Here is a 15,549-nt window from a genome sequence, read left to right on the forward strand (position 1 = left end):
CATGGGTAAGGGGGGAAGTGGATCCTGAGGGAAGGGGATCCAGGAAGAGCCAGCCTGACCTGAGGGAATGGCTGTAGTGAGTAGCCTCTGAGTGCCCGCGTCCAGAGCTGGTGCCTGGGCAAGGGTGGGGCCACCGGGTTGGGTCTGGGTCTCATGAGAGGGTCTGAATGCCACCCCTAAAGGCCAACACTGGCTGGAGGCAGAGGGCAGATGAGAATGACCTGGTCATATAAAGACGACCAGCAAGTGGCCACTGGGTGGTTCCAGAAACCACCCAGGCTGACCCCAGGCAGCCAGCCAGGCTTGGGCTTGCCTCAAGGGACGTCTGCACAGGCTCTAACTATGTAACCTCAAGCAGGTTGCTGCTCTTCTCTGGGCCTCAGTTTCCCCATCTGCAGCACAAAGGGGTCGGACTAGAGTCTGCCTGGCTTGCACGGTGAGGCTGGGATGAAGGCAGGGGGCAGAGAGGGGCTGTGGGGCTTGGCCCTGGGAGCCCGGCCACCCCAGGGCCGGAACCATCACTTCTGAGGCGAGGGCTTTGCTGCCACTTCTCTGGCTTCTTGCCGCAACCCCATGGGGCAGGAGCAGGGATGTAGCTCCTGGCCCTCTCCTCTTTCTGCTGATAGGGCCATCAGGAGGGGAACTGGTTTGCTCAAGAGCAACTGCATGATGTCACTCAGCCAGTTAGGAAAAGGCCTGCCCTAGCACAGGGCCTGCCACAGGCTCAGTAAGTGTTCAGTGGGGGGAGGCAGGCTCATCTTGGAAACGGGGGTGCTGACCCCTGCCTTTGGCCAATCCTCGCTCCTCTTGGGTGTTAATTTCCTCCTCTGGATGGGTAGGAGGCACTGGGGAAGCAGAGCACATCCCGGAGCTGCAGGCAGCTGGAAGGTCTCCTCCCACCCTGTCTCCAGGCAGGCACCTAGGCTGTATCTCTAAGCCTCGTTCCACAGTAGGCTGGTTGGATCTGAGGGTCCCAGGGATACCTTCAGGTGGTATAGCTGGGGTCCCAGGAAACCCACTGGTGGACTGCTGGAAGCCGAGGCCTCCTCAGGATTTGTGCTTCTTGTCCGTGAAGAAGAGCCTCCGGAGCTTGTCAGGCTACAAGGAGGGAGAACATGCTGGAGCCTGTGGTCCCCGGATAGGGAAGGGGAGCCCCAGGCTCAGAGGGTCCATCAGCATTGACTGGGGGCTGGGGTCCAAGCCCAGAAAAAGGCCAGGTTGGAATATTGATGGTTGCTCCACAAGCCTCTCACGGTGCTGGAAATTCCACCTCCAGCCTCCAGGATGGATCAACGATTTGCCCTCTTCTGGTTAAGGAGGCTAAAGGGAGGAAGGGGTCTGGAAAGGGGGTGGAGAAGAAAGGCCAAGCCCATGTGCCCCCCTGGAGTGCCCTGGGGTTCCCTGACCCCCAGCGCTCTCTGTCCTAGCTGATATCCTAGGTAGAAGGTGGGTGGGGTTGTGCATGGTGTCACCAGGGGCCAGAGAGGATGTGGGACTTTGCAGCCAGGAGAAGAGCAGGTTGTGGCTTCTGTGGTTCTTAGGACTGTCTGCAGGCAGGATCTGTGGTCTCAGGAGAGTCAGGACCTTGGAGGCTGCCTTGCACAGGGTGGGGTGAGCTCCCTGTCCCAGGGAGTGTGGGCACAGCCTTGCCCCGAGGGGGGAGATGACAGAGCTTCCTGTGAAGGCCTTTCAGCTGGGAGCTCAAGGTTTCGCTGTTGAGGCCGGGAGAGGAGGTCTGCACATGCCCCAGAGCTGAGGCCGTCCCCACAGGGAGTGGACTCTCCCGGCTCATCGCAAACCCTCAAAAGGGTTTCTCTGCCTCCCTGGGAACCCCTGACCACCTCCCTCTGCCTTCCTGATCCCTGCTTCCCTCTTCGTCCTTTCTTATCAGAAATCCTCAGGAATAACAGCTCTGTTCCCAAGACCCACCTCTGGACTCTGTCCTGAGTACATGAGATGTCCAGCATTATCCTCTTAGCAGCCACCCCTGGACACAGCCAGAGGACCAGGCCATTTTACAGATGAGGAAATGGAGGTCCTGGGTAGGCTTGCTACATAAGAATACACAATGCCCAGTTAAATTTGAATTTTAGATAAACAAGGAATAATTGCAGTATTTAGGACATACTTGTGCTAAAAAAAATTGCTCATTTATCTGAAATTCAAATTAACTGGATGTCTGTCTTATGCACAGCTCATGGCTAGGGAGTGGCTGAGCTGTGACGAGGGCCAAGGCAAGTCAGACCTGGTGCTAGGGCCCCTTCTCCACCCCTCAGAGGCCCCAGCAGTGGCCAAGGGAGAGGGGCAGAGATCCCTGGTCTGCGGAGAAAGACCTCAGAAGGGCCTGGAAGCCCCCATCTTACATCCAAACCTAACAACTGCCTCTCCCACTACCTCCAAGCAGATGTTAGGGCTGGAAAGTTCTGGGCACCTCTGGGCAGTGGCAGTGACCTCATCTGCCCATGCCTGAGGGCCACAGGTCCCTCCTGCCCCAGGTGCTCTCTAAGGGCTGGCAGCCACCCCACCCCACCCTGCCCAGGGAGCCCACCTTGTGTGTCCGTCCAGTCTCCTTGCTCTTGACTGCTGGAATTTGTTCATAGGTGTTCCTGGGCTCAGGGAGCTCCGGGGCCCCCGAGATCCTCTTGTGGCCACAGTCTGTGGGTCCTGACAGCTTGCTATATGTGGGACTGGCCCCAGGATACTGGGGCCTGGGTGGGCCACCCCAGCCGACTGGGATCTGCTCATACGTACTGCCTTCTTCTTGGTCTGGCGCACCCCTAGCCTCCTGCGGGAGGCCTGCTGTCTGGATGAGCTCATAGCTGTCTGCAGAACTGCCTTGGGAGTAGAGCTGAGCCCTGTGGCTCAGCTTCGGTGACTCCTGGCTCCAGATAGCAGCTGAGGATCCCAGGGCCTCAGAACTGGGGGGCAGGAGGATGCCCCAGGAAGTGGGAGACACTGTACGGCCCTGGTCTGGGCTCACCTCAGAGAAGGCAAACCCTAGGCCATCAGGCCTGTTCTGGCTTTCGTCTGAGAGTCTCTTTGGGGCCTCCTTGCCTGGGGAGCAGGCCTGGCTGCCAGCTGGAACTGGCCCATGCCTGCCGGACACGTCTGTGCCCAGACCTAGCCGTGCCTGGTTCCTCTTCCTCAGGTCTGCGTAGATGATGTCGTTGGGGCCTCCAAAAGACTCGTCCAGAAGGGAGGTACTCCTCTCAGGGAGGGAGGGCACCCTGATGGGGGCCTGGGGAAAGAGGGACAGAACCTCTTAAAGGTTACCCCATCGCTGAGATGCCCTCAGGTGAACTGAAGCTGAGGCTCCCTGTCCTGGGCTCAGTTTACCTGAGTGTTAGGTGCGGGGCTTGCTTGACATTCAGGGTCACTGCCAGCTCTCAGGCTCTAGGCCTCTGGGTATAGCCTTTATCTTGGCGTTCAAGGCCTCAGGTCACAGCCCTACCTCCTGCCCAAGCTCATCCTGTGCTGCTCCTCTGCCCTCCAGGGTGGTCCACTGGTCCCTCAGAGGCCCCTGAACCCATCCTCTCACTGCTCCCTTACCCTTCTGAATGGCCCACCCCCAAGTCCATTATTCATGTGTTTATTCAACAAATACCGAGTGAGCACTGACTGTGTGCAGACACTATCCTGGGTGCCGAGGACTCGATGAATAAGACCAACTCTTGGGAGTTTCATTCTAACCTGGGAGATGGGCAATATACCATTCTGTTATATAGTTCAATATGATTGTTGTAATACACGATAGAATAATATATCACAAGATAATATACTGTCAGGTCATGATCTATGAAGAGGAACAAAGTAGGGTATGGGGATAGGGAGAATGACAGCGGGAAAGGGGGTATTTTCTGTAGTTTAGGTGGCCTATCTTAGGGGATGACATTTAAGCAGAGAACGGAATGCAGTGGGAGTGTAAGCCATGCAGATACCTGGTAGGAAGAGCATTCCAGGCAGAGAGTACAGCAAGTGCAAAGGTGCTGAGGTGGGAACAAGGTTGGTGTGTTCAAGGAAGATCCAGAAGGCCAGTGGGACTAGAGAAGAGTGAGGAAGAGGAGAGGTAGCAGGGCACCTGGTGAGGCTTTTGTGGACCCTGGTGAAGATTTTAGATTTTATTCTAAACATGAGAAGAAGCCCCTGGCATGCTGTGATGTGATGTATATGAAGGAAAATCTCTCTGAGCCCTTCCCATGAGGTGCTGTGGAGGAGAATAAAGTATTGACTCATAGGCACCCCTCTCTACAGTTTACAGAGGGATTTTTCAGGCATTTCATATCTATTCTGTCATTCAATCCTCACAGGAACCTCAGGAATGGTAACTGAGGCTCAGAGAGATCACGTGACTTGCCCAAAGTCACACAGCTAGAAAGGCCAAGCCAAGGTTTGAACCAAATCCAGCTGGCCAGAGGCAGGCCCTGTCATGGGTGAACCACTGGGTGGTTCCAAGCTGGGCCTGCACATCTCTGGGCCTGGTGCTCATCCTCTGCAGCCTGGGGGACTGGCCAATGTGGCCTCTCAGGGCCTGACTGGGTGTGGCGCCCACATTCCTGGTCTAGCAATCCTGACCCTGGGTGGCCCAGAATCCTCCTCACCTCCATGCTTTCCTCCTTGGAGAGGTTCCAGGGACTCTCATCAAGGCTCTTCTTTGTGTGGAGGAAGGAGACCTGGGGCTTTGGAGAGAGGCGGGGGCTGGCGGCCTTGTCCGGGACCACTGTTGGGGATGCCGTGGCAGGTGGATTTTCCAGGCCCAGATTGGTCTGGTGGAGGCCCAGGGTGATGGCGTCATACAGATCATTGTTCTCTGGCTGGGGGTGGGGGGGCACAGCAGGCGTGTGGTCATGCATACCCAACAGGCCTCCAGCCACCTGCCAGAGGGGGCTGGTGGGGACTGAAACATCCCACCAGGTCCCTGACCTCCAGTAAGACACTGCCTCGGGCTCCCCTTTTCAAATAGGGACCATGACCCCACAGTGCGTGCCCCTGGAAGGCAGTAAATAGGAAAGGCAAGAAAAGCCACGCCTAGTGGTGAACACCCCAGGTCTGGGCACCCTGCCCCGCCACCCTCACCCTGGGGAAGGGGGGTGCCTACCCGGGGGCAGGCAGCAGCCAGGGTCTCCCCGAAGGGCTCAAACTGCACCTCCTGGTAATGGCGCACGAGCTCAGCCAGGGTGCCGTGGCTGTGGGTGTCCCCTGAGATGAGGTAGCGCCGGTTTCGGAGCTGGTTGATGACAAAATGCCGGCAGCGGTCGCTGCCCCTGCAACACAAGCACTTGTGGCCTGGGGCTGCTGGCCACAGGCAGCCTGGCCTCGGCCCAGGGTAGGAGCTCCAGCACAGACTGGGCCACACTGCCCTCTTGGGCCTTGGTGTGTTCCTCTGTAAAGTGGGACTGGCATCCAACAAGCCCAGCCTTGTGGGTGGTCCGGGAGCTAGGGAATGGTTTTCAAGCCATGGGGCCCTTGGTTCCTGGGAAGGACCTAGGCCTGCTCCGGTGGGACCAGGGAGGGCAGGGCCAGGCTAGGGTGAGGCAAGTGAGGCACTCCGCTTGGGTACAAAATTTAGAGAGGCACCACAAAACTCAGTAACCAAGAAAACTAATAATCCAATATTTTAGAAAATTAAAATTAATACAAAAAAATCCACAATGAACAAAATACCAAAGTCTTAAATGAAGACAAGTTCCAGCCCTGCACTTGCACTACTCAGCCTCACTTGCCCCACCCTAATCCTGGCTCTGCTGACAAGATGGAGTTCCAGCTCCCTCCCCACTCCAGGCTGTCAGATCCCACCTTCTTCGTTTTCCTTTTTTATGGAAGACTGATGTGTACACAGTGAAGTGCACACGTCAGAAGCGTGCAGCTCGATGAATTTCCACATATGAACACTCCCATGTAACCACCACCCAGAGCAAAAGAGAAAACATTTCCAGCTCCCCAGAAGACTCCCTTGGGCCCCCTTCCAGTCTACGCCCCCAAGGGTAGCCACCATTCTGACCCTCATCACCGTAAATTAGTTTTGCTAGTTATGGAACTTCATATAAATGGAATCTTACAGTATTTCTTTTTTGTGTCTGGCTTCTTTCACTCAACATTTTATCTTTGAGATTGATTCATGTCCATGTAGAATTAGCTTCTTTTTTTTCCCCATTGATGTGTAGTATTCCATTTAATGAAAACTCCACAGTTTACCCATTCTGTTGATGGACAGTTAGGTTATTTCCAGATTTGCTGTTACCAGTAAAGCTGCTATGAACATTCTTGTACATGTCTTTCGGGGAAGATATGTATTTATTTCTGTGGAGACTACCAAGGAGTAGACTTGGTGAGTCAGGCATACACCTATGTTTGGCTTGAGTAGATTATGCCAAATCGTTTTCTCAAATTGTTGTGACGTATGAGAGTTCCAGTTCTTCCACATCCTCACCAACTATTTGGTATCCTCTGTCTCTTCATTTTGGCCATTCCTTGTGGTTTTCATGTGTATTTCTCCAATTACTAATGCTGCTGAACACCAGTCTGCTTACTGCCCTTTTGGATCCCCTCTTTTATGAAGTGCAGCTCAAGTCTTTTGCCTTTATTCATCATATTGTCTTTGTCTTATTGATTTGCAGGCGTTCTTTATACATTCTGGATATGAGTCCTTTGTTAGATCTATGTATTGCAATACATAACTTCTGTGGCTTGTCCTTTTACTCACTTAATTGTATCTTTTGATTAACAAAAATTCTTAATTTTAAAGAAATCCAATTTATCAATCTTCTCTTTTATGGTTGATACTTTTGTGTCTTAAGAAATCTTTGCTTATCTCAAAGCCAGGAAAAGTTTTTCCTATGTTTTCTTTTAGAAATGTATTGTTTTCTAAAGTGCTTTTCTCACTTGGGTCTATGATCCATTTAGAATTAATTAATTTTTGTGTATGGTGTGAGGTAGGGGTCACTTTTTCCATATCCAGTTGCTCCTGCACCACTTATTGAAAAGACCGGCCTTTCCCCCACTGAATGGCAATGGCGCCTCTGTTTTAAAGCAGGTAAGCAAATGCGTGGGACTCTTTCTGGACTCCACTCTGTTCCGTTGGTCTATTTGCATGTCTTTGAGCAGCCCTACTTTGATCTCTTTTATAAGTTGGCATTCCATCTAAGATCGTGTTTGGAAAAAAAAAAGCCCTGATGCTGAAAAGACATTTGAAAACTGCTGAGTTCATGTATTTCAAAGTGCCCAGCACAGTACTTGGCACACAGAATAATAATTATTTTAATAATGACCAACATTTATTTAGTCCTTACTCTGTACCAAGCACTGTCCCAAGCACTTTTAAATGTATACACTCGTCGAACCCATTCAACAATACTATGAAGTAGGCACTACAATGTTCCCATTTTACAGATGAGGAAACAGGCACAGAGAAGCAAAGTAACTTGCTCAGGGTCAGGATTTGAACTGGGGCAGTCTGAGCAGGTGATAATTTTCAATCTGAATCTGAGGCCTTTGAGGTTTGCGCTGGAGCCCTGATTGGGGGAGCCTTCTTCCTTCTTTCTGCCTTCCCCCCCAACCCACTTTAGGGAAGGGCTCTGACATCACCATCTCTGACTTTGTCCTGGCCGTCTTGTGTCCTCTTCTCTATCCCCACTGCCCTACCCTAGCCCAGACCTCACCCCCCAAGAGTCCCCACTGCCCACACACCTCCACATCTGTCTTCCAGTCCTCCCTCCGTAGGCTGCCTGAAGGATCCTTGCAAAACCCAAGTCTGACCAGATGACCCTTCACAGTCTACAGACCTAGGCCATCCTGTGCTGCCCCCTGCCCTCCTCTCCAGGCATTCCTCCCTGGGAACCATGCGTCCTGCTGCACCCACCAACTTGTGCCTCCCCTCAACACCCTAGTCTTCCATGCCTCTGTGCTTTTGCACATGTAGTTCCATCTACGGGAAATGCCTTCCTAAACCCCAATCACACCTCCTTTTCTGCCTAGCAAGTTGTTATTCTTCCTTCTATCCTGGGCTCTAAGTTCACCTCTGTGAAGCCTTTCCCAGCCTCCCTTCAGGAGGAGGATCTTCCCTGCCCCCCACTCACCCCCTTCAAAGGTTGGAGTTTCATCCTAGTATTTGGCCACTGCGGCTCAGGAAATGTCTGATGAGCATGGGATGGATGAATGAGGGAGTCAAGGAGTCAGGGCCCAGGGAAAGCCAGGCAGCGGGGCCTGGTGGGGCCTCTGTGCTTATCTGCCAGGCTAGGTTATGGGGGTCTGAGCCTGCCTGCCCCCTTGCAGAGGGCTTTCTCTCTTACCTGTAGGACAAGATGTAGCTGGTAGCCCGGTCACTGAGGCGGATGAGGAAGGAGCCAAGAGCTTTGTCCCTGAGCAGCTGCTCCGTCTGCCTGGGCAGAGGACGTGCCGTTAGCTGGGGCCTGTGCCCTTACAGTGCAGCCTCAGCATCCCTGCTGGCCACACCCATGAGTGCTAGACCCAGTGACAGACTGTCAACCCTTTTTAGAGGAGTCTCTCAGAACTTTGGCTGGGTCTGCAGTCTGTCTGGGCTCAGTTGAGCAAGTTCAAGACAGTCTGGGGCTGGGTTGGGGTCCTGAGGCCACATGCACCACCCCCACTGCAGCCTCACCGGCAGCCACTGACCCTGGCCACCCACTCTCCACCTGAATGGCTCTGTAATAAGACTGAATCCATGTAGCTGGAGATTTTTAGGTTTGTGAGGTCCTTGCCTCAGGACCACTGTGTACGGTTGTGCAGGATATGCACTACATGAGAGTTTCTGCAGGGAGAAAGTGCTGTTATGTCTGGAGCCCGGTCACAATAGCAACTCATAGGTTTTCACTCCCCCTGCATGATCCCTTCAGCCCCAGGCAGCTATGGATATTTCTAAATGGTGCCAAGTATTTTGGAGGCATGGTGGAAAATTCCAGCTGTCTTCTGGTTTGGCAGTACATAGACCAGATATTCCCTCACCCACTTACTCACCAGATACTTACTGATGCCTGCTTTATGCAGGACCAACTACAAATTCTGCAGGGCCGAGTACTAAATGAAAATATGGAGCCTCTTACTCAAAAAATAAGAATTTCAAGATGGTGACAGCAGAGCATTAAAGCAAGAATAGTGCCCTTCTAAGCAGAGGGCCCTGGGTGACTGCACAAGTTGATGCCCATAAAGCTGGCCCTGGTTCTATGTCAGGTGCTGTGCCAGGAGGACCTAATGGCTGGCCGTATCTGTCATTCCTTCATCTAGTGCTTTGGCAGCTTGGAGATGCAGCCCAATCACAGAGCCAACCCCACATCTTGGCCCTTATTCCTGGGACAGTCCCCACTTAGAACAGTTCTCCTAGGTTAGTTACTAACAGTGTTCTGGTTTGAATGATACATGATATGGTCCCCCTAGTTATTCATCAAGTTATCCAGAGCTGATCTGAATGCATTCTGCTCCCACCTGCTCTCTCTGTCCTAGCTCTATACTCAGAGTGGGGGTGATGCCCCCGCCCACCCTGCCCACAGATGCAGCCCCCAGAGAACATGGCGCTCCTGTCTGTTCCCCTGCCCACTGCCTCCCCAGGTCCCTGCCCAGCCCAGAGACAGGGCAGGAACCAGTCTTCTCGCAGAGTTTCCAGACCATTTTCTCATCCCCAAGGGGTTCTGGGCCATGCTGGGCATGTGGACAGGGGCAGCCTTACTTGCGGGTGATGAATCCATGAAACCAGGAGGGCAGGGCTCCGTTCTGCAGAATGAGGGGGGCCTGCGTCTCCATGAACCACCTCAGGGCCAGCTCCTGCAGCTCGGCCAGGGCCTGGTTGTCCCCTGCCCCCTCCGGCCCCCCCCCCAGGCTGAGCTGCTTTAGGCTGCCCTCCATTCTGGCGAGCACTGACGTGGACGCAGAGTTCTCACCCTCCGCGCGCCTCTATATCTGTGTGTGCTCCGCCTCATTTGCCTGAGTCCATGCCCTCCCCAAGCCCTGCAGCACACAGGAGTCCTATTGTCACCTCTGGGCTCCTGGCTGGTCTCCTCTCTGACGCTTTGGGGCGGGGCACCTTGACGGGATGGAGACATTAGCGGGAGGGTCACACAGCAGCCAGAGAGGAGTAGGGGAGGAGATCCCTGACTTCTTGCCAGCAGATGAGCTACCCCCCTGGGTTTGGCCCCATTGCCCAACCTCCAGTCTTTGTCACAGCTAAAGACCAGACCTTGGCTAAAGTCCACAGTGCTGCCTCTGTTAGCAAAGCAGTGGATTTAAATTCTATTTATCTTTCTCTCATGAAGGCAACTTGTATTTTGGTGAAGTTCTGTGCTGATTGAAGAAGAGCACGTGGGTCACATTATTTAGATAGGGGGTCGAAGTTGGGTCGGGGGAAGACTTGCCCAAGAGGTGACATTGTAGCTGGTGAAAGAGGAAGCCAGGCAAGTGCCTGGGGGAAGAGAGGCTGCTCACCAGCGGAGGGAGGAGCAGGTGCAGAGACCATGAGGTGGGACGTTGCCAGAGATCCTGAAGTATGACCTGGAAGCTGGAGTGGCTGGAGCAGGGCGACCTTTGGAGTAGGTGGGTCCCCTAGAGAGGCTGAGATAAGACCTTCGAGAGGAGGCTTTGGGCCAGCTAGAGCACAGGATGTTTGTTCGTGCAAACATCCCTGAATCTCTAATGAGCAGCAGAAATCCAGGCTCAGTCAAGAGTGAGGCAGCAGATATTGCAAAGTTAGCCCCAAGGATCTGGGCTAGAATCTCACTTCCATGGGGTCCTGGGGAAGTTACTAAATTGTTGCAGATGGCTCGATTTCTTCATCTGTAAAATGGGAATAATAATAAGCTACTTTCTAGACTCTAGGGTCATTATGAGGACTAAACAAGATAGCATAATGGTTAAGAATGAGGGAACATATATAAATTCAAACATAGAACTGATCAATGGCGATGAATGTTAGCATAGTGGTTACCTTGGGGAAGTAATGACTAGGAGCGGGCAGGAGCTGCTGCGTGCTGATAACATCCTATTTCTTAATCTGCGTGGTGGCTTAGACAGGTGTGTTCACTTGGTGAAACTCTGCACTCATGATCTATGCACTTCTCTCTCTCTCTAGATATATATATTCTACTTTAACAAAACAGCTTACTAAAAAAAATGAGGTGCTACACCCATATTTCCTTGGTCCCAATTCCAGCTGACTAGCTATGTGATCTTGAGCAAATGACTTAAATTTTCCGGGCTTTAGTGTCTTCATCTTTGAAATGGGGACTATAATACAACCTGTTGTAAGGAAAGTTAAGTGAGTTAAATCCTTAGAACAGTGTTTGGAATAACATAAGCGATTAGGATTAGCCATTACTTTGATGATAATGGTGATGATGTAATGACTGAAATACAGGGAGTCCTCCCCTGTTGGTAACTATTTTTAGTATCACTATTATTATAACTTTATCCTAGTCATCTCAATCAAGATAAAAATGCCTATGGCAGGTGTGTGATGCATATGATTTCGAGGGAAGGCAGGGACATGAGGCAAACCCGTGACCTCAATCTGGGCACTCATTCCCTGTCTCCGAGACCCATTTTCCACATCTGTAAAAAGAGTAACAGGGCATTGATTTGCCTCTCATGAGGATGGAGTGAAACACTGCAGGTCACACTCGCCACACAGGGGCAGGCACATAGGCACACAGCAAGTGTTCCCAGAGGGTCAGCTACTGAGAACATCACTTTCATAAACAATTGATTTCCAGCCTTGGTAGTGAGGCGTCATCTCCAGCCAGCGGACACCGGGAGGGATTCACGTATTTGCTAATTGATCTTCCTGCCACAGATATAAGCCAGGGACATACTGGGGTTGGAATGGAAATCCCAGGACCAAGCTGGCAAGCACTGGAATTTTTTAAACTGGGGCAGACGGATGGGTGGATTACATCTTTATTTTCCCTAACCTCTCACTAAAATTCAGCATTTCTTTCCACGGCGAGTGTAGGGAACAAACCTCATTAGTGTTTGCAGCACCTGTCACTTTGTCACCAACAGAAATCACAGATATTTTCACATCACGTTACAGCCGTTGCAGACATCTTAAGATATCGTTTTCGCTCATCACTAGCTCAAAATTACAGTAATTAGACCCAATGCTGCATCTTGTTATTTAATATGCTAATAAAGAAGCACATTGTATTACTACATCACAAATATTTTGATAACCCTATTTTAATATAATTGATTCCATGGGCTTCACCAGATACCAAAGAGGTCGTGGCCCAAAAAAGGCGAAGGAAGCTGGGGTCTGGCCCAGAGTTGGTTTGCTGCTGACGTAAAGTCCTGGAAGTATTCAAATACAAAGAAATGTGTTTCTATAATTTTCCATGATGTGTTCTCTCTCCACCTCCCTTTCAGGCCAGATATTTTTATAAGCAGGACCTGGTCCTTTGCATAAGAAGACAAAGGCTTTGTGTACAAGAGGGGGCAGAGCCCAGAACGGCTGCAGGCCAGGAGTGAAGATTCCAAAGTCAGGCAAATAAAGAGGAGTCTATATTTATGCTCAGAGGAAATGTGGGGCCGAGATGGGCACAGCTGTTAGCTCAAAGCCAATCTTCCTCAGCAAAAAGAGGAGGATTAGCAACAGGTGTGAGCTCAGGGCTAGTCTTCCTCACAAAAAAAAAAAGGAAGGGAAAGCAAAAGTACCCACCTGATAGGGTTTGGGAATTCAATGAGCTAATCCATGCAGGACAGTGCCTGGGAGGCACAATGCACACGCAAGAAATGTCAGCCTCAGCTCCAAGTTACTTCCCGGCTGGGAAGCCCCCAGAATTCTAAGTCTCTGTCTCATCAAAACTTCCTCGCCCTGGATTCTCCTCTCTCAAAGTCATACTTCTCCTGTAGGACCAATAGATGATAATGGATTATCCAAAACATTTCTCTCTCCTGAGGATGCTCAGTCCGGCTTGCCCTCTTAGGAGGAAACCTCTGAGGTTTCTCCAGAAAGATGCTCAGAGGCAGTGTCCCTCCAGCCATTTTGATGAGGCTGACTGAGTGTGGCTGGAACCACAGCACGAACCTTCCCACTCCTCCTTTCTTGAGCCTGTGCAGTGGAAACCCAGCACATTGCCAAGTGCTGCTGGCAGCCAGCCTCCCGGGTAGGACGCCAAAGTGGACTTTTCAGTAAATTCTAGTCATGTGCTTGTTTTAGTTTATGAACACTACATTTTCGTACCTCTTAGTTATTCCATTAGTGGGCATGAATTTGTTCCACGATACTAGGGACTGGAGAATGAACGATCCTATTTCTTTTTTCTCAAATTGTCTGCCTTAATCTCCACTGTATTTTGTGCCTAGAACAGTGCTTGGCATCATTAGATGCTCAATAGGTATATTTTAAATTATTATTCAAATATATGTTATGTCTACATGGTTTTTTGTTTGTTTGTTTGTTTATAATTTTATTTATTTATTTTTCCCCCAAATCCCTAGTAGGTAGTTGTATGTCATAGCTGCACATCCTTCTAGTTGCTGTATGTGGGACGCGGCCTCAGCATGGCTGGAGAAGCAGTGCATCGGTGCGCGCTCGGGATCCGAACCTGGGCCACCAGCAGCAGAGCACTTGCACTTAACCACTAAGCCACGGGGCCAGCCCTACATGGTTTTTAAAAGTAAAAAATATAAAAAAGTATCCATAGAAATATTCTCCCTCCAAGCATTAATCCCCATCCAGCCAGTGCCCATCTCACTCCTACAGGTAACCACTGTTATTCATTTCTTGAGCATCCTTCCTAGGTTTCTTTTCTTCTTTCTTTCTTTTTTTTTGGTGAGGAAGATCGGCCCTGAGCTAACATCTGCCAGTCCTCCTCTTTTTGCTGAGGAAGACTGGCCCTGGGCTAACATCCATGCCCATCTTCCTCCACTTTATATGGGACACCGCCACAGCATGGCTTGCCAAGCAGTGCGTTGGTGTGCGCCTGGGATCCGAACTGGTGAACCCTGGGCTGCCGCAGCGGAGCGCATGCACTTAACTGCTTGTGCCACTGGGCCGGCCCCTCTTCCTAGGTTTCTTTATGCATTTATCTAAGTATTTACATTTTTGTAAACATTAAACATTTATATTTACATTTTTGTAAACATTACATATTTACATTCATCCAAGTAAATATGTCTAGTCTCATTTCCCCCCTTATACAAAGGGTGGAATACTACACTGTTCTGCACCTTGCTTTGTAAAACAATTTAATAATATATCTTGGAGCTCCTTCCATAAAAGTATATAGAGGGACGCCATTCTTTTTGTTACAGCTGCATGGTTTTCCATTGTATGGCTGCAACACAATTTTTATAAGGTCTCAGACCTCACCACTATTGACCAATGTTTGAGTTGTTGCAATGTTTTTTTTTCCCCAACAATGCAGCAATGGATAACCTCGTACAGATTTGATTAAGTGCAAGAGTGAGTACATTCGTGGAACACATTCCCAGAAGTGGGATTGCTCAATCAAAAGCGTATTTGCATTTGTAATTTTAATAGATAGATACTGCCAAATTGCCTTCCTTAGGGGTTGTATTCATTTATGCTCAGTAAGTGTTGAATGAATGAATAGAAAAATGGATAATATTTTCAAGTTCAGTCATTTTGGGCCCCCCTGCTTGCAAGAAAAACTGGGAAGAGGGTTGACACTGGACCAGAGAAGACACCAATTTTACTGTGATTCTTTTGGCCCCTCGACCCCACTGAGCGAGCGTGTCTTGTCATCTGTAGAGCATGGCTGCTGGGGTGGGAGGGTGGTACCCAGAGATGACCCTTACAGCCATCCTCCCACCAAACACAGGCTGTTCTGTTTTATTCACAGGACGACGGCCAAGTGCTGGGAAATTTCAAGGGCCCCTAAAAATGTCTGAAACCTGAAAAAAAACAACCCACGAGTATTGGCTCCAAAATCCAAAAAGAGAAAACTACAAAATCAAAATTAATAAATGTTTATACAATGTCATATTGCATCAGCTTCATTTAGTATTCGTAAAAGTTTCATCATATCTGAAAATGGTTTGGAGGTCAGATTGTGTTACCTCATAAGAATCCCCAAGTGTGCAGGAAAACTGCCAAGCAATTGTTACCAATTGTCAATTAAATGAATTCTCAAAGCCAAATCATCTCAAAGCAAAATCATAAAAATAATCTTTTCCAAAAAGTTCAAAGCAAAAAAATATATATATACATAGTTTTTTTAAATGTGGCTGTGTCATTAAAAAAAATTATACACATATTTGATATGTAGTGAGCTGGGGACTCCAAAGGTAAGAGTGCCTTGGACCTCCCAAGGTCTTAAAAATACTGCCAGCCCGACCTACTCCGTCGAGCACCTCTGCTCTGGGCCTGTGGGCTCCTGACATCCCCAGGGGAAAGAGAAACCAACCCTCAGATCAGAGGGGCTCCCCCGTCAGTGTACCTCTCATTTTAGCAGCAAGAGCAAGACACAGATTAATTTCTCTATAGATTGTCTGGCCTCACCAGTGAATAGTTCTGAGTTCCACGTAAAAAGGAAAATCTGCAGAATTGCCTGCCGTTTGCTTGTGAGAACTGAAGAAGGGACAGGC

General features: G+C 50.2%; 1 protein-coding gene across 1 annotated transcript; it reads right to left on the minus strand.

Moving 5' to 3' along the window:
* Window positions 1–1,002: 1,002 nt before the first annotated feature.
* Window positions 1,003–9,852, minus strand: SH2D7 (SH2 domain containing 7). The gene is made up of 6 exons (XM_058540478.1): window positions 9,677–9,852; window positions 8,286–8,375; window positions 5,096–5,261; window positions 4,599–4,811; window positions 2,549–3,238; window positions 1,003–1,098 (listed from the first exon to the last, which is right to left on the minus strand). Exons 1-6 carry the CDS (start codon window positions 9,850–9,852, stop codon window positions 1,048–1,050), a joined length of 1,386 nt encoding a protein of 461 aa, XP_058396461.1. The 3' UTR covers window positions 1,003–1,047.
* Between the last annotated feature and the right edge of the window lie 5,697 nt (window positions 9,853–15,549).

This window comes from Diceros bicornis, chromosome 5 (genome assembly GCF_020826845.1).
Source record: "Diceros bicornis minor isolate mBicDic1 chromosome 5, mDicBic1.mat.cur, whole genome shotgun sequence".
Classification (NCBI taxonomy): Eukaryota; Metazoa; Chordata; class Mammalia; order Perissodactyla; family Rhinocerotidae; genus Diceros; species Diceros bicornis.